Source organism: Urocampus carinirostris, chromosome 2, assembly GCF_059441175.1.
Source record: "Urocampus carinirostris isolate Australia breed hairy pipefish chromosome 2, RoL_Ucar_1.0, whole genome shotgun sequence".
Lineage (NCBI taxonomy): Eukaryota > Metazoa > Chordata > Actinopteri > Syngnathiformes > Syngnathidae > Urocampus > Urocampus carinirostris.
Window position 1 is genome coordinate 4,675,043 of NC_142350.1, and position 21,810 is coordinate 4,696,852.

General features: G+C 40.0%; 2 protein-coding genes across 4 annotated transcripts; one reads left to right on the top strand and one right to left on the bottom strand.

Moving 5' to 3' along the window:
- Positions 1-2,529: 2,529 nt before the first annotated feature.
- On the bottom strand, positions 2,530-16,723 carry cd164l2 (CD164 sialomucin-like 2). Of its 3 annotated transcripts, XM_088328482.1 has the most exons (7): positions 16,476-16,723; positions 16,341-16,407; positions 16,184-16,255; positions 11,064-11,156; positions 7,115-7,150; positions 6,895-7,048; positions 2,530-2,829 (listed from the first exon to the last, which is right to left on the bottom strand). In XM_088328482.1, exons 1-7 carry the CDS (start codon positions 16,485-16,487, stop codon positions 2,814-2,816), a joined length of 450 nt encoding a protein of 149 aa, XP_088184608.1. In that variant the 5' UTR covers positions 16,488-16,723; the 3' UTR covers positions 2,530-2,813. The 3 variants fall into 3 exon arrangements, with proteins under 3 accessions (XP_088184608.1, XP_088184607.1, XP_088184609.1); XM_088328481.1 differs by having other exon boundaries at positions 6,895-7,150; XM_088328483.1 differs by lacking the exons at positions 16,184-16,255; positions 16,341-16,407; positions 16,476-16,723 and adding an exon at positions 12,230-13,976 and having other exon boundaries at positions 6,895-7,150.
- Positions 16,724-16,861: 138 nt separating this feature from the next.
- Positions 16,862-21,200, top strand: gpr3 (G protein-coupled receptor 3). Its single transcript, XM_088328479.1, has 2 exons — positions 16,862-17,088; positions 18,612-21,200. Exon 2 carries the CDS (start codon positions 18,635-18,637, stop codon positions 19,607-19,609), a length of 975 nt encoding a protein of 324 aa, XP_088184605.1. The 5' UTR covers positions 16,862-17,088; positions 18,612-18,634; the 3' UTR covers positions 19,610-21,200.
- The last annotated feature ends 610 nt before the right edge of the window (positions 21,201-21,810 follow it).

Below are 21,810 nucleotides of genomic sequence, written 5' to 3' on the forward strand. Positions count from 1 at the left end.
CCCTGTCTCCCGTCCCAGCTGCCCGACTTGTTCCGATCTCCGACAACGCTCCGTCTCTTGTCCCGGCTGCTAGACTTGTTCCGATCTCGGACCACACTTCGTTCGCAAGGGCTTCCCGCTCCTCCTGCCCAGCGAGCACCAGATTGCTGTCTTTTTCCTCTCGCCCTGACTTCCCCAATCCCTTAAAGCATTGTGTGAAACGGTCCACACTTGGGTCCACTGTTTGCACCGGTCGCGACAGGTTCCCTCTCTACTATTGACAATTAGTCAAAACTGTGGTCTTCAATTAGCCCAGCACTTCTCAATTGTGTTCTGTCAAAAAACAAGTTCCCGAAGTCAAACGTTCTCCCGCCCCCTTGATGGAGTCTCACGCTCCCCAAGTTGGGCCCGCCCCGCTATTTTAGAACCACTGCATTAGCCCAGGTGTATAAGCCAAAAGTAACTTCCTGATTTGTTTTTAAATAAATCATCTTTTGGTAATATTCATACTCCTTTCAAAGTTACTGCTCTAAAGTTGCTTTTACTCAAATTTAAAGCTTTAGGGCTCAGGAGGAAGAGCGCTCGTCTTGGGATCAACAGGTCGCAGGTTCGAGTCCCGGCTCCTCCGTGTTATATGCCCCCAATAAGCAAATCGGGGCCTTGCATGGCTGCATGGCCCCTATTGGTGTGTGAGTGAGTGTGTGAATGGGTAAGTGCGAAGCACAATAACCAAGCGCCTCAATGGACAATATTCTACTCTTAAACACCCAACGTAGAAACGATTCATAGTTAGTGGATCCCTTAAAAATATATTTCCAGCGGGTCTGCGACACGATGCCTGAGACAGTCTAATATTTGTTTTTAATCTGAAAAAAAGAACAAAAACGTTTTTTTTTCTTCTGCCTCGCTGTATTACACCCTATCTATCCTATTTTAAGACCAAATGAGTGATTCAGGCAGAGCCATTCCTCAGCCCTACAGTCCCCGTAGTTTAGCAGAGAGAGAAAGGAGAGAGAACATGTGTGGCACAAGAGGCAGGAGTGGACTTTGCTTTAAACATGGTTCATCCTGCATGCATCGTTTTGGGGTGCACAAAGACAACGACAGAGAGAAAGAAAGAACTCAGCGAACTCTGTCATTCAGAAGCCATCTGTCAACAGTTTGAGAACAAATCAAAGAGCACCTTTTGGTGCGAGTGGTTGAACTGTTCCAAAAACTTGCCCAAATAGCCAGGGAATACTATGTTTCCTTTGTCACAAAGTACAAGTGTGATGTGGGTTTTTTAACTCAATTTGATGTGAGGACAAAAAAATAAAATAATCTGGAAGCTAATCATGATATGAGCTTGGCCCTTTCCAGTGTTGAACCACGTTTTGTTTTAATGTGCAAAAGTAAAAAGGATGAGCGAATGAGCCGCTAAAATTGAGTATGTATTGGTTCCAGAATGGTAGTTGTATACATTATTGGTGAAAGTCTCAGGACCAGAACAGGAAGCAGAACCCACTTGGGTAATGTTACTCACAGTTTATTGGGGAGAAGAGAAAGGAGCGCACACTCGATCTGGAGATCGTTGGTCGCGGGGAGTAGATTACTCGGAACGCAGAAGTGGTCAAAATCAAACAAATCGTGGCGAAAGCAAAACAGGAGCAAAAACACAGGAAAAAAATGAGATTCTCAGGGCTTGACGTGTCAAAACAGAGTTTCGCAGACGCTCCGACAAAAGGCGACTCACAGGACAGCGTTTAAGTAGTGACAGGGAGCAATCTGTCGACTAGTTTCAGTTGGTGTCCATGGGCGGGGCCAATTGGGCGCCCTGGCAACTATGACAGAAGCTGGTGCCACACGGCGGGGGGCCAATTGGGTGCCATGGCAACCGTGACAGAAAGTTGAGGTTGGATATTCAGGAGCTTTTTGAATGACTCACTCGGAGTCCAGGCCCAGGTTGATTTTGGAAACTACTGTGCGAGGGTGTTAGGGGCTCCATTGCTGTGATGTGTCTAGGGCAAGTACAGCCCGGTGGCGCCCATCCCTCTCCAGGCCGTTTTTTAGAGGAAGGGGTTTGCTCCCCCACATGAAACAGTAACAGTCCCAATGGACATAATATATATTTGTTTTACATAGTATTATTTCCTGGTTGATTCGTCACTCGTCCTGGTGCGTTCAATGCTTTTATATAGGTCATTCATAAGCTATAAAATATAAGTGTGTTTTAAGCCTAGATTTAAACATTTAAACGAATCTCAGAGGGCAGAGCATTCCACAGCACCAGACCCTAGATGGAGAACACTCTTCAACTTGGAGATTTCTTTTCAAGGTTTAATTTACTCATGCAGGTTTTTGACTTTCTCCTTGCCCTCATGTAGGTTTTAGATCAGTGGATGGCGTAATACTAGTCTGTAGTGTGTGCAGCCCTTTGAGACTTTTTGTGATGAAGGACTTTATCAATTAACATGTCTTGACTCGACTTGAGATAAATAATGTATAAAAAAACACCAAGAAGCAGATGGAATTTACCACAAGTAGATTTGAATTCAGTGACAACACACACACACATGAACAAACTGATTAAATCTTCATTATTAGCACAAAGGTGACTTTTGGATGTGCAAGAAAAAATAAACTGCAAATCCAAGCACAGTGAGACACAAAAATAGAACTAGAGTTCTAAAGGCAAAAAATGAAAAGAGCAAATTTATTACTTGCTCGCAGTCCTTCCTCTGGGGCTTTTGAGGTTATCAATGGTGGCCGATTGTCAAAAAATTCAATGAAATAAACTCTGTGTCGTCTTGTCGTCACCAGGCCATGAGTCACTCTTGCTTTCGTCCTCGGTCACCTCACTGAGGTTGCTCTCTGCACGCACAAGCACGTATAGTATGACGTCATCATCACCCATCATCTAGATTTGTGACCACCCTGAAAGTATTTTCTAATACTCTGTGGTTGGGATAGCAGAATTTCTTTCGTGGAATTAGTCCCACTAAAACAAATTAACGTAAAGATATAGGACAATATTGCAGGAAGTGCTTTTTCTGCAAAATGCACTAACCCTGTTCTGCCACTAAACGCCGCTGTTTCACATCCTGCATTTTTTCACTTTGTCAATAATATCTAAACACTAAATTGCACTGTCTTGTCGCATAGGAACATAAACTGTTGCCACAGAGCACAACGTAGCAGCAAGTTGACAGAAAATGAAGGCAGCGACCTCGGGTAGGCATTCCACTACGTAAAAGAAATAAAAAATTCTCAACGTATGATTTTTTTTTTTACAAAAAATTAACATGGGTAGGATAGTTTAGGTACTTTTTGCAGACCATTCAAATTTTTGTTTTCTTTTACTGAATGAAATGTTTTTGTCCCATTAGGAGGCATTAAAGATTACACACTCTTCCTTTAAAGAGACACTGCACTATTTTTGGGAAAAAAAGGAGATTTATGAACAATAATGTAAACATGTATTTTTTTAAATACTTAGATTAGCATCGAAGACAGTAAAAAATGTAAATGTATGTAAGATAATTTAGGCTCATTTCAAGTATTTTTTCTCTTTCATTTTATGATTATTTTTCCATCATCCATTCATTATCCGCTTATTCTCAGTAGGTTAGCGGGGGTGCTTGAGCCCCTCCCAGCTATCTTCGGGCAGTGGGCAGGGGACACCCTGAACTGGTTGCCAGCCAGTCGCAGGGCAAACAGGGACAGACAATTTCGCAGCTCATTCACACTTAGGGACAATTTGGACCAGCCAATTAACCTGACATGCATGTTTTTTGGAATGTGGGAGGAAACCGGAGTGCCCGGAGGAAACCCACGCCAGCACGGGGAGAACATGCAAACTCCACACAGGAAGGTTCGATTCAGCGCTGCTGTGCTGCCCTGAATATTTTTTTCTCTTAATTCTATTTTCTTTTTTTTCTATTTTCTTTTTAATGTCTCCTCTTCTTTTCCTTTCTCTGATAATTTTTTATGCCCTCCTCTTTTCCTTTGTCCTTTTCTTTTCTGTCACCTTTTCTATTTCCTTTTCCCTTTTTTTAGTTTTATTTGCATGTTGTATTTTTCTTGCTTTTTTCTTTTTTCCTTTTCTGTCCTTTCTTCTTTTATATCCCCTAGTTTTATTAATATTTTCTCTCTTTTCTGTCTTTGTTTTATCTTTTTCCCCTTTTTTCTTTTCCTTTTTTACCCTTGTTTTGCGGAAGGCTTGATAAAAAAGTGAGGGAAAGTAATGTGTTTTGGTCACTTGAAGTTTTCATAGTTTGTATTCTTCCTTTTGCTTTCTAGCACTTGTTTATGATCGCACAGCACCATACAGAAACATCCAGTGGTCAAATATTGCACACTCTACCTTTTAAGATTTTTGTTTTGTTTAATTTCTCTCCCTATCATTTGTGTTTATTCAAATATACTGCATTGCGTTTCTATTGATTCATATCAAAAATAAATGAGTCAAAGGACTTATTGTAGACAAAATAATTCCAGATATAAAAACGGAATGTTTACAATGACAAGAGATTATTCCGTTCTTTGTTATTTTTTATTTAATATTATTTTTATACTATTAGCCTTGACTTATTATTTTAAATTGTGATATATCTTATATCTATTTTACTGTACCATCTGGATTGCACTTTTTATTTTTTGTTGTGAATTTAACACGAGAATAAATTATATTCTTTTCTATTATTTTCTATTTTCTGCCGCCAGAGGCCCCTGTTTCACATTTTATTGTTTGTATTTTTTTATTCGTCATCAATAATTTGTATTTGTTTTTATTTGGATTCTTTTAAATACAATTATTCTTGCATAAATTAATCTTAAAGTTAAACGAGGTACTGTAGAGAAAATAATTGGAAATATAACAACTATTAAAAAAATATATTACACGCAATGAAGGGCAGCACGGCGGGGCAGTGGTAGCGCGTGTGCGGCACAGTTCTAAGGTCTTGGGAACCTCCTGTGAGGGTTCAAATCCAGCTACCGGACTTCCTGTGCGGAGTTTGTATGTCCTCCACGTGCTTGCGTGGGTTTCCTCCGGGCACTCCGGTTTCCTCCCACATTCCAAAGACATGCATGTCAGGTGGATTGGCCGGTCCAAATTGTCCCTAGGTGTGAATGAGCGAGCTATTTGTCTGTCCCTGTGTGCCCCGCGATTGGCTGGCAACCGTTCAGGGTGTCCCCTGCCCACTGCCCGATGATTGCTGGGATGGGCTCCAGCACCCTCACGACCCTACTGAGGATAAGCTGTGCAGCTAATTAGATGAGAGATGAGATTACGCGCAATGTATTTAGTGTAACAAATAATATAAAAAATAATTGTGTTAAAAGGTATCCCACTCCAAGTAATAATTTAATTCCTCTCAAATTAATGTAAATAATTTATTAATTGTTCACCAGAAAAGCGTTTGGATTTGTTTAACCAAGAGGAACATAATTTGAAATGATACTATCATGAAATATTAATTGTTATTAAACATTTTAAAACGTAATGAAATACTATATATTGTTAAAAATTTATTTCTTGTCATTAATTGCTTTAACATCATTTCATTTTTTGTGAAATAAATTTGTGTTTGTAAAAAAAGGGTAATAGTGCATTCACGCAATTATTCTTATGTATTTATCTCCAAATAGTGACTTGAATAACAGTAAATGGTGATGTGTTTGCTTCAATAAATAATATGATGTTTCAGTAAGATATGTAATGTAAATCATTCAAAAAAAATACATTTATTTCTCTCAATGTATCATAAGTTTTATCGTCAATGACATTTTAAGTAAAGTAGCTTCTATTTTGTATAGGAAATAGAAGAATACGGCATTTACTCGGTTATTTATATGTATTTATTTCAAAGTAATTATTTTAATAATTTAAGTTTTAGAATTAGAAACTTTTTTTAGAATAGGGAAATACAGTAATGCATTGATGTTACTATTTGCATCTGTTTATCTCAGAATAATTCTTTAAAAAAATTATAAATATGACTATTATTTGCATATACTTATCTCCATTTTTTTAAATAACATTAAATATTACAGGTCGTTTTATGTATTTATTTTTCCTTTAAAAAGAGGGAGTTGAGCATGGTACAACGATTTGCATCAATGGACCTTTGGAATAATTCTTTAAAAAAATAGATATTACTAGTAATTGTATATAATTAGCTCAAAAGAGTTCGGATATGATTAAATATTATAGTTATTTTTACCCACCAAAAAAATGTTCGTGAAAATAAGGAGAATAGTGCATTTCTTCAACTATTTGCATCTCATCTCATTAACTACACCGCTTATCCTCAGTAGGGTCGCGGGGGTGCTGGAGCCCATCCCAGCAATTATCGGGCAGTGGCCAGGGGACACCCTGAACTGGTCGCCAGCCAATCGCAGGGCACACAGGGACAGACAACTTGCTCATTCACACCTAGGGACAATTTGGACCGGCCAATCCACCTGAAATGCATGTCTTTGGAATGTGGGAGGAAACCGCAGTGCCAGGAGGAAACCCACGCAAGCACAGGGAGAACATACCAACTCCGCACAGGAAGTCCGGTAGCTGGATTTGAACCCACACAGGAGGTTCCCAAGACCTTAGAACTGTGCCGCACACCCGCTAACCACTGTGCCGCCGTGCTGCCCTATTTGCATTTATTTATCTCAAAATAAATCATTAAATAATAGTAATTAGTCCATTTCATTTGTGCAATGCATAGAAAAAGACATGGCAATTAGGTTTTTTCCCCTGTTTTTGTTCAATAATGTAACGTGGGGAGTCGGGATTTTTTTGCCAGAAATGGCACCTATCTATACAAAATAAATTATTTCAAAAACTAGTAAATAGTCAACATAGTTAGTGATATACCTAGAAAGAAGACCTGGTTGTTTTTTGATAAGTAAATATTGTTTTTTGTTGCAGAATCTCACATGGGGTCGTAGTTGCTCTGTTCCTTGGACTTAAGGAAGCGCATAGCGAGCACGCCGACGGCCTGCAGAACCAGGACCAGAACAACGCCGCCCATGAAACTGGACAGGTTGAAGCGGGCCGGGGACAGTTGAGGACGGACTGCACCATTTGCGCCTGCGCGAAAAAAACACAAAGCCGGGTTCAAAAAGGGGAAAAAAAGGGGAGGGGGGGCACCTTTACCTGAGTCACTGCCTCCTTCCGCTGTCGTCTCCACCACTGAAAGAAAATTGAAAACATGTTGCATTTAGGCACTTTTATTAACACTAATGACCCCCCACCCTCCTGTTTTAATTTTTACTTTTTACTTAATATTTTTTTATTAAAATTCAGTAAATTCAGATTCAGATTCAGATTTACTTTATTGTCATTCGTGTACACGTGTATACAGAACGAAATGTCGATACATCTGACCCGCACAGGTTCTTTGAACGTCAGCCGGGATAGATAAGATTAACCATGTCTTCGTCAGAATTTTAGCGCAGCAGTTCGTCATCTCGCGGTTCGATGCCACTTCCAGTTGTTAAATGGTCCAGTTTATGGTCCAGAGAGCGAACGTTGGAGAGCAAAATGGATGTTAGAGGGGTTAGCCTTTAGCCTAGCTGTTAGCCCGGCCCGCTTCCTCGTCACGCCGCTGTCTTGCCACTCTGCTTCGCTGCTTTGTAGGCCGCTGGGTCTTGTTGACATAGCAGTCCGTGGCTAATAAACACTCCCGAGTGGTCGTAGCACCGAGCGCTTGATGTCGAGTGGTCGTAGCACCGAGCGCTTGATGTCCTCGTTCGGCGGTCACGCCGCTGTCTTGCCACTCTGCTTCGCTGCTTTGTAGGCCGCTGGGTCTTGTTGACATAGCAGTCCGTGGCTAATAAACACCGAGCGCTTGATGTCTGGATGATCGCATATCCAGCAAAAAAAACTGCGATCGTATCTTAATCTGCAGTTCGAGCCGACTTTGTGCGCCATCAAAACTGAGTCGAAGACTGGATCTTATGGCCGACGTGTAAAAAAAACGTTGCAAGCCGATGCAGCCGCAGCCGAACAGGGCGCCGCCATGATGTATTCCTCAGTGTTTGTTCGCTACTATCTCGCATTCTACCTTCAATCAGCAGAAGACGCTAAAAGGCTTTGAGAATCATTGGGTCTTCACAGAGGCTACCAAAGATATCACTAAAGCAGAGGTGTCAAACTCATTTTAGCTCGGGGGCCACGTGCTACAAAAAAAACGTTCTTGCCGTAGCCAGGCTACTATATTTGAGAGAACGACAAGAGAGAAAAATAAAGAGGGGGAGAGAGAGAAAGAAAAAGAAAGAATACATAAAAGAAAGTTGGAAAAAAAAGGAGGGAGGGGAAAAAAAGAAACAAGTAAAAAGAAACAGAAAACAAAGAGAGAAAGAATGATAGAGAGCGAGAGAGAGCGACAAAGCAAAAGAGAGAAAGAAAAAGTAAAAGAAAGAAAAAAAAGACAGCTAATTGGGAAGATTAAGAGATAGAGAGAAAGATAAAGAGGAAAGAGTAAAGAGGAAAGAAAGATAAAGGACAAGAAAGAGAGAGAGGGAGAGAGACAGAGAGAGCGAGAGAAAAAGAAAGAGTTAGACGGACATATTTAAAACTGTAGTTCGTTTTTCTCTTGCGCTTCTCTCAGCATTGTCTTGCATTGAAATCATTGGTGGGCCCGATCCAGCCAGCTGGAGAGAGGGAGAGAGAAAAGTCAAGAGATAAAAGGATAAACAGCGAGAGAGCTCCAGTAGCTTTGCAAGTGGTTCCTGGCTTGGGTGGCACCAAGTGGACATTTTCAAAACTGCAGCTCATTTTTCTCTTGCACTTCTGCACTTCTCTTTGACACCTTTGGTCTAAAAGGACAGTGTGTACATATAAATGCCTCTTGGTGTAAAAAATAGAATTTATTCAAAAAAAAAAACAAAGAGCGATTTAAAACAGAAGTAAAACTATATGAATTATGACGTCCACGTTTCAAAACACTCATAAGGTGGATACATTTGCCATTATTTGACTAAATATTAGCCTCACTTAGATGGAGCTGATGTCGTTGTCGGCCATCTTTTAAAAAAAAATATATTTTTCTTTTCTTTTTTATTTTTCATTGTCTTTTATCTTGTTTTATTTTTTCATCTTTTTTGTTTTCTTTTTTCCTCCCTTTGTCTATTTTATTTCTTTTTTTATCTTTTTTGCAAAAGGCTCTGCATTTTTTTTTTAAATGTTGGTGTTTGGTCACTTCAAGTGTCTGTAGTTTGTCTTCGTTTTCGGTTGCACGGCACAATAAAGCAACACTGTGCCATTAACGTAAGTGCCCACGCAAATAATTTACTACTCATTGATTTATTTCCACATAATGTTTTTGATATTTTTCATTTTTAGATCCTATTTTGTGCAGAATTTTTTCTAAACAATGAATTTATTTTTTTCAAGCAAAGTTTTCCCCTATTTGGGCCCTGCCTCAACCAGACCCTAGGTTCGCCAGCCCTTAAGTCAATTGTATTTGAGACCCCTGTGTTAAGTGCTGTTATTAGCAACTTTTACTTTCTTCCAAATTATTATTGTATCCATCTATCTTCTTCTGCCAAAGTTTGGCTTCCTTCTCCTCCCAAAAGCTTGGAGAGTAGCCCAAAGATATATACTGTTTACCAAAAATTCATGACTGATCGTGAATCGTGTGCCAACGGCTACATGCTAACGAATCATCCTAACGAGTCATGCTAGCGCATGCATACTAACAAGTCATCCACTCGTTAGCATCCTCCATTTGCCCATGGTTAAATTTCATGTGGGACAGTGACCCGCTTGGGTCACCCCTGGAAACTTCTTTGGGTACCATGGTGACCCTTTCAAAATGTTATTACACAGTGTAACAACAATGTTATTACTATGCTATTACTATAGATTTGATTTGTTTTACAGTCCCTGAAGGCATCTCCTTTTTGCTAACTACATGCTTACAGTTACATGCTAACAACTTTATGTTAACGATTACATTTTAACCTTTGCCAGATCTGGCCCCAACTCCCACAGAGGGAATTGTCTAGTTATTAAATACATTAATAAGTGATCCTTACTGCTTGTGTCTGTATTGCTATAATAGTAAGTCCCTTGACTGCACTCTCTGGTGGTGGCAGCGACTTGTAAACTATTGCTTTGATCTCTGCTAACTTTTCATTACGTCAAAAAAGTCATCCTGGGCGCTAGTAACTCATCCAATACATCAGCAACTTTGTGATCAGTAGTGATGTTCATAAGCTGTTCTTGTTGCTGGCTTCTTTATCGCTATACGAGCAACCGGAGGTAAGATCTTGGGCCAGGGGGTCGGGAACCTTTTTGTAGTTAGATTTTTTTTAGAAAGCCGTCCTATTTATTTTAAGACAAAATTCAGCAAAATTGCTAAACATGCTCTCCAGACAAAAGCTAATTCTTCAGCGCTTTTTATTTCACTGTGTGACGTGAGACTATTTGATCAAATGTATGAAATAAGAATAATGCATGAGCCTGTCACCTATATCAACAAAAAAACACTTTAAACTTGTCTCCTTCCAAAAGTTACTTAAGATTGTAGAGGCTCATTATGACTTTCACTTTATTGTAAATAATGGTTTCAAAAAGAGGTGCAAGCAAAGTTCATTTGTAAATATGTCACAAAAAACTGCAAACGGAAAGTTAATGGATGTATTTTCTTTCAGTGCAGTGGGAGCATGTGTGAGAGAGGAGTGTGCTGTGTGTGCACAGCTCCGCCCACCCCTACCACTTACCCAATCAAATTGCTTTTAGTGTTTTGATAGAGCTTTTAGTTGTTTAAAGTTTGCTCTGTGGATTTTTGGCATGCCTCAACAGTAAACATAGATTGTTTAATGAGCTTCCATAGAAAGGATTATTTAGCGGTGTACAGCCAAAACAAGGTCTCTTGGTTAGGCCAGATACACCTTTCCTCCACCTGAGTCCTCACAAATAAAAAGTGAAAATTCGGGTTTGCTCTAGGTTCAGTCCTACGAATCGATTTACTTGGTCTGGCTGAGGCTGGTTCAGGCTTTAATACCCAGGGGCGGGGGGCAGGCTGGATTTTTTTTTGGTTCAATCTCACCTCTACTAGCAACTCTCCTGACTGCGCCTTCCGGTGGCGGCAACTCACCAGTACAGAGCTCTGACACTCTGGTCCAGCTGCAGTTCCTAGAACTGTCGGCCACGTTGCCTTCGTCCGTCACGCACGACCCCGTGTCGTTACCTGAGCGTCACAAAAACGACTTTAGCGCATAAATAATTCAGGCGCAAAAAAAGCTCACGTTACTGCAGCTCGAATTTCTGTTCTTTATTTATTTATTTATTTATTTAAAAGGGATAGAACAAGAGACAAAAACATAGAGAAAGAGAGAAAAAAACAGAGAAAGAGAGAAAAACTGACAAAAAGGGGGGAAGAGAGAAGGAATAGAGAATATAGGGAGGGATTGCAAAATAAAAAGAGGGAAAGATAGAAAAAATAGAGAGTAAAAAATATAGAAAGAGAGAAAAGAGAGAAGGATAATAAGAGCTAGATAGAGAGAAAGTAGAGAGAGAGAAGGAAAGAGAAATAAAATGAGAGAGGAAGTAAGAAATAAAGTGAGAATAAGAAAAAGAAGTGAGAATAGACAATGAGAGAGAAAAACGAGAGAAAAAAACAGATAAAGCAAGAAAGAGAGAGAATAAAGGAGGGAGAGAAGGAATGGAGACAGAGAGAGAGAGAGAGAAAGAGATTGAGAGATAGAGAGATGAGGACAGGACAGAGAGGAAGATAAAAAGAAAGAGATAGAGAAACAGAGAGAGATCGAAAGAGTGGGAGAGAGGGAGAGAGGTAAAAGAGAAAGAAAGAGAAATTCAAAAGAGAAAGAGAGTTAAAAATAGAATGAAAAAGAGAGGAGAAAAGGACAGAAGAAGAAAAAACAGACAATGAAAAGAAAAAAGGGACAAAGAAAGAGAGAAAAAGAGAGAAAAAACAGATAGAGCAAAAGAGAGACAACGATAAAAGAAATAGAGACATAGACAGAGAGACAAATAGAAAGAGAAAGAGAGACACAGAGCGGGACAAAGAGAGATAAATGGTAAGAGGGACGAGAAACATAAAATAAAAAGAGGCCGAGAAAGAGAAAAGAAATACATAAAATGTAGAGCGTGAGAGAGCAAAAGATGTAAGAGATAGAGAGAGAAAAGAGAAATCAAAAGAGAGAGTGAAGAAAACGGGAAAGAGAAAGAGAAAAACCATGGCTATATTTTCGTTTTTTGTTTTGTTTCTTGTTTTCTTTCCCTTGGTTTGTTTGTCTTTACCGTCAGGACACAACCTCCAAACACAGCCGGTCAGGTTGAGCATGGAGTCGCCCACGCAGAGGTCACATGACTCGGCTTGAGCACAATCTTAAAAAGAAGCAGACGAGCCGTCAAGTCAATCAAATGACTTTTGATCGACAGGGAAATCTGTCAAGTCGGGAAAAGAAGAACTCGCCGGCTTGGGAGTGAGCCTGGGCCGCCGTCAGCAGCAGGAACAGCCCGCAGGAAAGCATCTTCACGGGGAGATTGTGCATTCCGGATCGGAACCAGAAAAAAAAAAGAATAAATCCGGAAAAGGAATCCAGGAATATTCTCCGGGAGGTTGAGAGCTGAAGAGCAACTCGACAATGGCAGCAAGAGGAAACAATAGTGTGTGTGTCTGTGTGTGTGTGTGTGTGTGTAATGTGATCTAAACTTTTGTTTCTGGGCAACCACAACAGGACCCACCTCACGTCACCTGGACTACACCTGCACGTTGAAGGACGGAAAAATCTAGAGAGGTCAATCCAGTCATGAAAAAATAGAAAGAAGGAAATGAAGTGTAAAGGATAGAGATACAATTGCTACTATATCCACAATCCACAATTAAAATGGAGGAAAGCAAGCTGGAGGCTGAAAAAGATGCAAGAAAAGGAGATCTAGGTCCTAATGAGACTGGTTGAGAGGTAAATGAGCTCTAGAGAATTCTAGAGAGAAATTTTACAATACATGAGCAGAGAATGGAAGGAGATGTGAGCTATAAAGGTACAAGAAAAATAGATCCAGAACCAATTTAAGTCCTATTCAGCATGGGTAGAGATATAAAGTAGCTCTATAGAAATTTAGAAGACATTTTTTAGATCTATGAACACAGGATAGAAAGAGCTATGTAAAGATGCTCGAAAAAAAGAGGGATCAAGGACCAATCCAGGTCCTAAAGATCTCAAGAAGTGAGGTACAGTAGCTCTAGAGAATTCTAGATAGACATTTTTTTACAATTGACGAGTACAGAATAGAACGAGCTATGTAAAGATGCTAGGAAGAAGGGAGCAGGTCATAAATCCTAAGGATCTCAAGTAGGGGGGTAAAGTATCTCTAGGGAATTATAGACAGAAATTTTACAATAGATAAGAAGAAAATCAAAGGAGCTGTGAGCTATATGGATGCAACAGAAAGGGGTCTATATACAATTTAAGTCCTATTGAGCTTGAGTAAAAAAGATAAAGTAGCTCTAGAGAAATCTAGAATACATTTTTTTACAATTGATGAACACAGAATAGAACGCGCTATGTAAAGATGCTTGCAAAAAGAGGGCTCTAGAACCAATTAAGGTCCTAATGATATCTGGTAGGGAGATAGAGTAGCACTAGAAAATTCTAGAAAGACATTCTTATGAATGAGCACGGAATAGAAAAACAAGTGCTAAAAGTACAACAAAGGAAGACAGGTTTAAAGGGACCAAAACGCACCTCGTTACATTACTGCAAAGAAGAGCGCTCGAAGTTAAAATAGAAATTAGAAAATAAAATAAAAAAAACACAAAAAGAAAAAAAGGGAAATTTGGGAAAAACAAATACTGTAACACAAATACTAAAACTCGAGAAAAAAGGAAAAATAAATAAGGAAAATAAATTACAAAGAAAAAAAGACAGTAAAATTGCATTTTTTGTGTGTGAATTCCTTTCCTCCATTTTCCTTTTTTGCTTTCTTTCCCCCCACTTTTTCTTTTAATTCCCATTTTCCTGTTTTGCCTAATTTTCTTATTTCTTCTTCCCTATTTTTCTTTTCTTCTGAAAAATATTTTTCCCTTCTTTTGGTCTTTCTTTGAGAAAGTCTTAAAATTGGTAGAAAAAGACTGCTTTTTGCTCACTTCCTGTCTCTATAGTTTGTAATTTTCCTTGGACTCTTTCTTGGTTGCACTAGACATTAGAGCGACATCTAGTTGAAAAGTATAAAACACTATACCTTTAAGAAAAGCGGAATTTTTTATCAGCGCTGTGTTTGTGGAAAACCTAATCCGGCCCAACATCAACCGGATTCTAGCTTCAGCGGCCCCCAACTCAATTGAGTTTGAGACCCCGGCTACAGAGGATGATAGAAAGGCACTTTTACAATAGATATGCACAGAGAAGAAGTGAGCTCTGGACTAAAAAGATGCGAGAAAAACAGATCTAGTGCCGATTTAGGTTTTAAAAATCTCAAATGGAGAAATATAGAAGCTTTGCAAAATTCTAGAATGAAATTTTTGCAATGGATGAGCACAGAATAAAATGAGCTATGGGCAATAAAGTGAAAGAAAATAAATCTATTCCGAACCAAGTCTGAAAGAGCTCACATATAGGAAGGAATATAGCAGTTCTAGAAAACATCAAGAGCACGTAATAGATGGAGCTATCGGCTATAACGATGCAAGAAAAAAGATCTAAAATTTATTTAGAAGGAGATGTACAGTAGTGGTAGAGAAAGCTTGAAATACATTTACAATAGATGACCACAGAATAGAATAAGCTGTGGGCTAGAAATATGTGATAAAAGACCTCTAGAAACAACTAAGTCCTACATAACCAAAGTAGGAGATGAAGTAGCCCTAAAGAAATCTAGGAGTAAGTTTTTTCAATAAATGACTTTAGAATGGAAGGAGTCGTGGGCTCTAAATATATGACAAAAAGGGATCTAGAACCAAGTACTGTACTGTCTTAAAGTACCAGGAGTAGAAAGACAAAATAGCTCTAGAGAAGTCCAGAAAGGGAACTAGAGGAGCACATAAGAGAAGGGGGTATAGGCTATAATGATAGACCAAAGGGGTTCTAGAACCGTTTTATGTTTTAAAGTGCCAAAGTACAAAAACCAAGGTAGCTCTAAAGAAATCCAGAAAAGCGAAATAGATTAGCACAGAATAGAAGGAGTTGTGGGCTTTGAAGATGGACGGAAAAGGGATCTAGAACTCATCTATGTCTTAAAGCACCTGAGTAGAAAAACAAGGTAGCTCTAAAGAGATTTCTGGAAAGTGAAATAGATGAGCTCCTCAAAGATGGCGCTAGCATAAGTCCACAGTTAAGCTAAATTGAGTAAGCTCAATAGCTCCTAGCCTAACGCAGATTTCTTGGATCTACAAAACACATGTCTTGAACTGATAGAAACTGATATATCTTGATTATATCTAGATATTTTTGCTAGTTAAAGTATTTTTTTACTAAACAAGAAAAACAAGAAAACACCAACCTATAAACATAGAAAACATGAAAATAGTATTAAGAATTAGCACATTTTTGTAGTGTAGTTTAGGAACCAAAATATATTCTGTTTATGTTGGCCTGGAGAGGGAAGGGTGCCACTAGGCTGTGCTTGCCCAAGACACACCACAGGAGATGATGCTCCTACGACTCTAGTAGTTAGGGGATAAACTATATTTAGTTTATTCAGTAAATTATTTTACGATATTTAATGGACTGCAAAAAAAATCGAAATAAAAAATCTCTAAAATAGTAAGATGGTAAATAGACTGCTTTTATGTAGTGCTTTTCAAGTCACTGAAGATCTCCTGAAGCACTTTACAATGTATTTAACATTTTACCTATTCACATGCACACTCACACACTAGTAACTGGCAAACCCATTGGACAATTATTTTGCTAATTTGAAGTTATTTTTTTTCTAATTATTTTTGACAGGGCAAAAAATAAAGCTTCAATAAAAAAAAACAAATATCGCCCAATTGCCATTTTTTTCCCCTTATTTATTTATTTTAACATTTAGATGAATGAGAGACAAACTAGCTGTAGCGCTAAAATAGATGCAAAGAAAAAGAACTCTCTAGAATAATGAACTTGGGGGAAAAAAATGTAGCTACAGCTGTTGGGGGCATTTAGATCGCTAATAAATGAATTATTATAAAACGATAGAGCGGATGTGATTTCGTGACGTCACCTCAAATCAGGAAGTGTCCATATTTGGTCGTATTTCCCTCCAACTCACTCGTGATGCCGAGCCCACGCTCTCCGTAAAACCGGGGAAGCCTCCCGGGAGGTTTTTTTCGCTTCTGGTGACCTTAAGAAAGGAAAATAAAATCTTTTTAACAAAAAAATGCATATTTATACAATATTTGTTCATTTAGGTTGGTGACATGTCTTACCAATTAAATACAGCAGAGGTCGCCATTTTTGTATGAAGTATTGCATAACGTCAAAGGCGCTTGTTTTCTGTGTTGAAAAACGTGTTGAAATTATCATCATCAAGTGAAAAATATTTAGAAGAATATAATTCTTACTCTTGGAAACATTTTTTAGGTAAATACTTCAAATCGTGACTTAAACAAGCATCCGGTCTTCCTAATGGAGTGGCTGCGGGTGTCGGCATGAGTCATTCTGTGTTCAGCACCGTAGACAGCACCCTATACACCTCCGGCGCCCCCCTCCGCCCACCTCACCCCAAAGAAACGGGGGGCGTTATCCATTAAAACTAGTGAGCATAGATTTAGAAAAAATATAAATGAAAAGGAGCTCAACAATAGCGTGGAACTGCAGTGGGCGTGGCCAAATCCCCGATGCCGCATTTTTGTGAATGAAACGTCTCCGCCAACAGGTGCCGCCCCTCTCTCTCATCCTCGCCTCCTGATTGGCTGGCGTGACGTCACTCCCCTCCTCATGTGCACGGCGCGCCGAGACATCAGCATCCATTCTTGGTTTCGAGCGACCACGAGAAGTAGGAGGAGGATTTTATTTTTTCTATTTTTGATTCTCCGGTGAATCAAAGCGGAACCACGGAGTGGGTCTGCCCGCCCGGCACGACGAGCGGCTAGAACGTGAGAAGAGTCTCGCTGCTTTCTTAGAATCTTATTTTATAAACAGCAATTCAGGACATCGAGCCATCTTTTTTTAAAGGTAAATTATTATTGTCGCTCATTTATATGCAAATATGTTAAAATAAAAATGGGATACTATTTTTGTTTGCAGCTATTTTTATTTCAGTTTATATATCTTAACAACTGCGAGCACATCATGAATGGTGCACAGAATATACAACAAGGGGTGCAATACCCCCTCTGCCACTTTTAAATCCAAACACAAACATCTCCCAACATTTATGATTTAATAACAATAATATTAATAATAATGACAGAAATGATTATCTCAATGCATTTGAGAGTATAAGCGTGACCCAATTGGAAGAGGAGAGGGATTCTGGTATGTGAGCCGTATCCGTGGGACGAACAGTGTGCCTGGACATCTCCGTTAAAAGGGGAGGAGGGATGTTCTAGAATGAGGTGGGGGAAGGGGGGGGGTTGATGGAGAACACTCCTCGGCTGGCTTTTCATCACGCGTTTAGGGAGAGCGTCTTGGAATAGGCCCTGAAATAATGCGTCAATGTGTTATTTTCATGCAAGGTAAAATAAAGTGTTTCGTTGTGAGGAATTAAACAGCACATTAAAAGGGAAAGAATAAACATAACAAGTTTTCATAATATAACAAAAAAAAACGTGTCATAAATATGTCATGAATCCCAAGATCAACACTTCCGTACCTGGTGTAGGAAATTTACTCCATATAGTAAAAAAAATAAAGTGTTTTGGTGTGGAAGAAAATCTGATCAGAGAAGGGAATAGCCTACCGAATTTGCAATATATAAAAAATCATCATAATCATCATAAATATGTCATAAATCTTAATAAGGGTCAATGAATTACATTACTGGACTTGGCGTAGAAAATGTACTCGATAAAGTAAAAAAAAATGCTTGGTGTGGAGAAAAATTGAGATAAATGAGCCAAAAATATCTTAAGTGTGTAAAATATTTAGAAAAAGGAAAAAAAAACTCATTAATGTGTCATGAATCTCAATTGGTGTCAAAGATCTAAATTACATAACCTGGCATAGAAAACTTATGGTATTTTTTTTTAATATAAGGTGCACCAGATTTTGAGCAACAGCCCCCAAAATAATATTTTGTCTGATATATTTCTTATACAAGCCAGTATACAGTAAGAGACAGCATTCGAAAATCGTAAATTATTGTGTGCAACAGTATCCTAACCACTAGACCACCAGTGATATAGATGACATATTAAAAGGAATTTGATTTGATTTCATTATCACACAATTTGTTTTCACTGTACAAGAGAAAAATGTTAGAGAATGGATAGAACAGAAGGTCGTCCGGAAAGACATGAATAAACGCAAAAAAAGCCAGATGAGGGAATCAACTCTTTAGTGTATCTAACGATAAGTTGTTTTTTCCTGGACATGAAAAGAAAAAAAAAGGTTAATAAATTGCCGCATGCATTCAACAATGTTCGTCGCTTACAATGGTTAGTTTTTAATCAAATATTAGGTGTGCGCGTTGTACACAAATTCACTACATTACTAGACCCGCTATATAAAACTTACTAGTTGTTGTATTCCCTCAGGTTTTAGCGGCGGTCTCGCAGTCATGAGACTGAACGCGTCTGACCCGTTGTGGGAGGAGTCATCAGGTGCCGACGCCCTCCTGGTTCCAGACCCTACCCCCCGGGAACCCCCGGCCCTGACGGCGTGGGGCGTGGCCCTATGCGTGTCAGGGACACTAATCGCGGCGGAGAATGCGGTAGTGGTCGCCACCATCTTGGCCACGCCTTCCCTGCGCGCTCCCGTCTTCCTGCTACTCGCTAGTCTGGGATTGGCCGACCTCCTAGCAGGCGTAGCCCTGGTGGTTCACTTCCTGTTCCGATTCTACCTGGCGCCGACCTATTTGTCCGAGCTGGCCACTTCGGGGCTTTTGGTGACGTCGTTGAGCGCCTCGTTGTGCAGCCTGATGGGCGTGGCCTTGGATCGCTACCTGTCGCTAAGCCACGCCCTCACCTACGGTTCGGGACAATCTCGTCGGCGGGCCGCCTTCGTACTGCTGTTGGTGTGGGCGGGGGCTTGCGCCATGGGGGCAGGTCCGGCCATGGGGTGGAACTGCATCGGACAGCCGGCTTCCTGCTCGGTGGCCCCGCCCCTCACACGAACGTACTTATCGCTGCTGTGCGGCGGCTTCCTGGTGGTAGTGTGCGTCACCCTGCAGCTGTACGCCGGCATCTGCCGAGTGGCTCGGCGCCACGCCCACGCCATCGCCACCCAGAGACACTTCCTTCCCTCCAGCCAATCGTTTCCCGGCAAGCACGGCGGTGGTCGGGGATTCTCGCGCCTGGTGCTGGTTTTAGGGGTTTTTGTGGGTTGTTGGATGCCTTTTTCGTTGTGGGGGTTGCTGGGCGACGCCTCCAGCTCGCCTCTCTACACATACGCCACCCTGGTGCCAGCCACCTTCAGCTCCTTGCTCAACCCGTTACTCTACAGTTTAAGGAACAAAGACATACGCAAGGTTCTGCTGCACGCCTGCTGCCCCCGCAGGCAGGCGGTGCAACTGCACTGCCCCGTCGATGTCTAGGACTTTCGTGAAGAACTGTGGGACTGAATTGTGGACGTGAGGACACGAAACCCGATATCTTGCAGGGGAAAACTATCATGTGGATAATAACAAGTTTCCTAATTCTGAAGGATCTGGATCTTTGGGGGGGAGATGAGAAAAAAAAAAGCTCTAAATGGGAAAAAAGTAATTCTGGCACTCCTACACATGATGGTTATTATTATAGATCTAAATTCAAACAAAAACGTAAAAAAACCCAACCCAAAATTTCCTGGTGCCATCCACCTGCATTGCCTTCAAGATGGTCCTCACAATTTGTGTGTACCCAATCTTTTCTTTTTGGGGGTGATAAAAAAATGGAGGCCAACACCATTGTTGCCTATCGGTCACATTTACCTCTGCTGAAATAAGAAAGAACGCACCTATTTTTGCATTGTTTTTCTTGCGGTTCCGTTTTTCAGGGTTTGTTTACTCCGAGCCAATATTATCAATAAAAAATGTCAAATGTAGCTACATCTTGAGAAACCACAAGAGAAAAGTTATAGAAAGGGTCATAAAATTTAATACATCTCAATAAGTGTCACCCTTCTACAATCCTAGATCTGGGAGTACGGATTCTAGATGAAGAAGTTGAAATCCAGAATTTCTAAAATGTCATACATTTTTGTGTGGAGGCAAAGATCTACATTGCTGGATCTTGGATTAAAACACCGAATGTGTAAAATGTCATAAATTACAATAGGGGTCAAACATCTACAATAATGGATCTCTTATGTGCTAATGGATCAGAGATTAAGAATTCTAGATTTTGTGGGGAAAATCCTGAATTAGTAAAATGACATAAATATGTCATATATTTCTATAGGGTCACACTCCTACTATGCTTTTATACATTCATCGGGAAAGTCCAGAACTAGGCTAAAATCCGAGTTTGGGAATGAAAACCAAGTGATCCAAACCGAAATTTCCTTTGTCCTAAACTTTGAAGATATAGATAAATCAACTCCAGGGGAGTAAAAAGAGTCAAGAAAAAGCCGTTGTCCCAGGATTTATCTTTCTTTGCTGGTTTTCACATTGCAATTTACATCTATGCAGGGGTAGGACACCGCCCTGATTAAGATTTGTTTGGCCTGGGTCTACAATCATCCGATGGAATTCATCTGACTTATTTTAAGATTCTGCACTGACTGCTGGGAGCGTGAAATCTTTTGCACTCCCCCACTCAAAACAGCACTTTTCTTTTCGGGAACGTGAGGTCCTTCCCCCTTATCAGAACGTTCTGAATCTTGGAGGTACTCCCACTACTACCAGACTTTTTTTTTTGTGCCTCCTGCCAACAATCAGACCACGTGTAGCGGCACGGGACCAAATTGTAAATCAAAGTGGATTTAAATGACATTTGTGTGGTTATGCAGAGGGAGGAGGGGGTTTAATTGCTTGATAACAACAATAATAATCTGACGTACTTGAAACGTGTGCTAAAAACACAATGCTCAGATTCAATTTTGCACTTTTCAGCCATGGAGCCCGTATGTTGCACAAGCTTTTTGTCAAAACGGATGAATATTTTATACAGGTGATGAATAATAAATAAAGATGATTTTTTTTCTTATGTCAGCGTTCTTCCCTCGAGGACGGCGGATGCTTTTAGCGCTCGAGCTGTCGAGACCTCAATTCAGCGGTTGCGTAACATTGGATTTTTTTCTCGTGGAGCGGGGAATGTCGGACAGACCCAAATGCAGGACACAAGGTGACGTAAAATGGGGAGGCAAACAACTCCCAATAAGGGGCGTTTATTTCAATAAACAAAAAAAATCACAAATGATAAGGGAGAGTGTGGAACCAGAACTGCTGAGGAGCGAAGCTTGAGGTGGCGAAAATCTTGAAAGGGAGATTTGGGAGTACCTTTAAAGAGAAGGTTAAAGTGGCAGGTCTTGGAGTGGATGATGAGGTGGGAACTGAAGAAGAAAGTATTGGGAGGAGAAGCTGGTCATCTAGGCAAGTGAATGTCTTCAGGAATCAAAATGAAAGTGAGGTGGGAGCCCGGAGTATTTAAGGTAGAGGTGGCTAATTGTCTGTTTGGAATCACCTTGGGGGAGGAATAGTGAGGGGAACCAAAAAATAATAAAAATAAAAAGAATAACGATGAATAAAGCTTGTTTTACCACTAGAAGGTGGTAAATAATACACACTGTTTTCATAAGATTTGTGCTTTCTTTTGA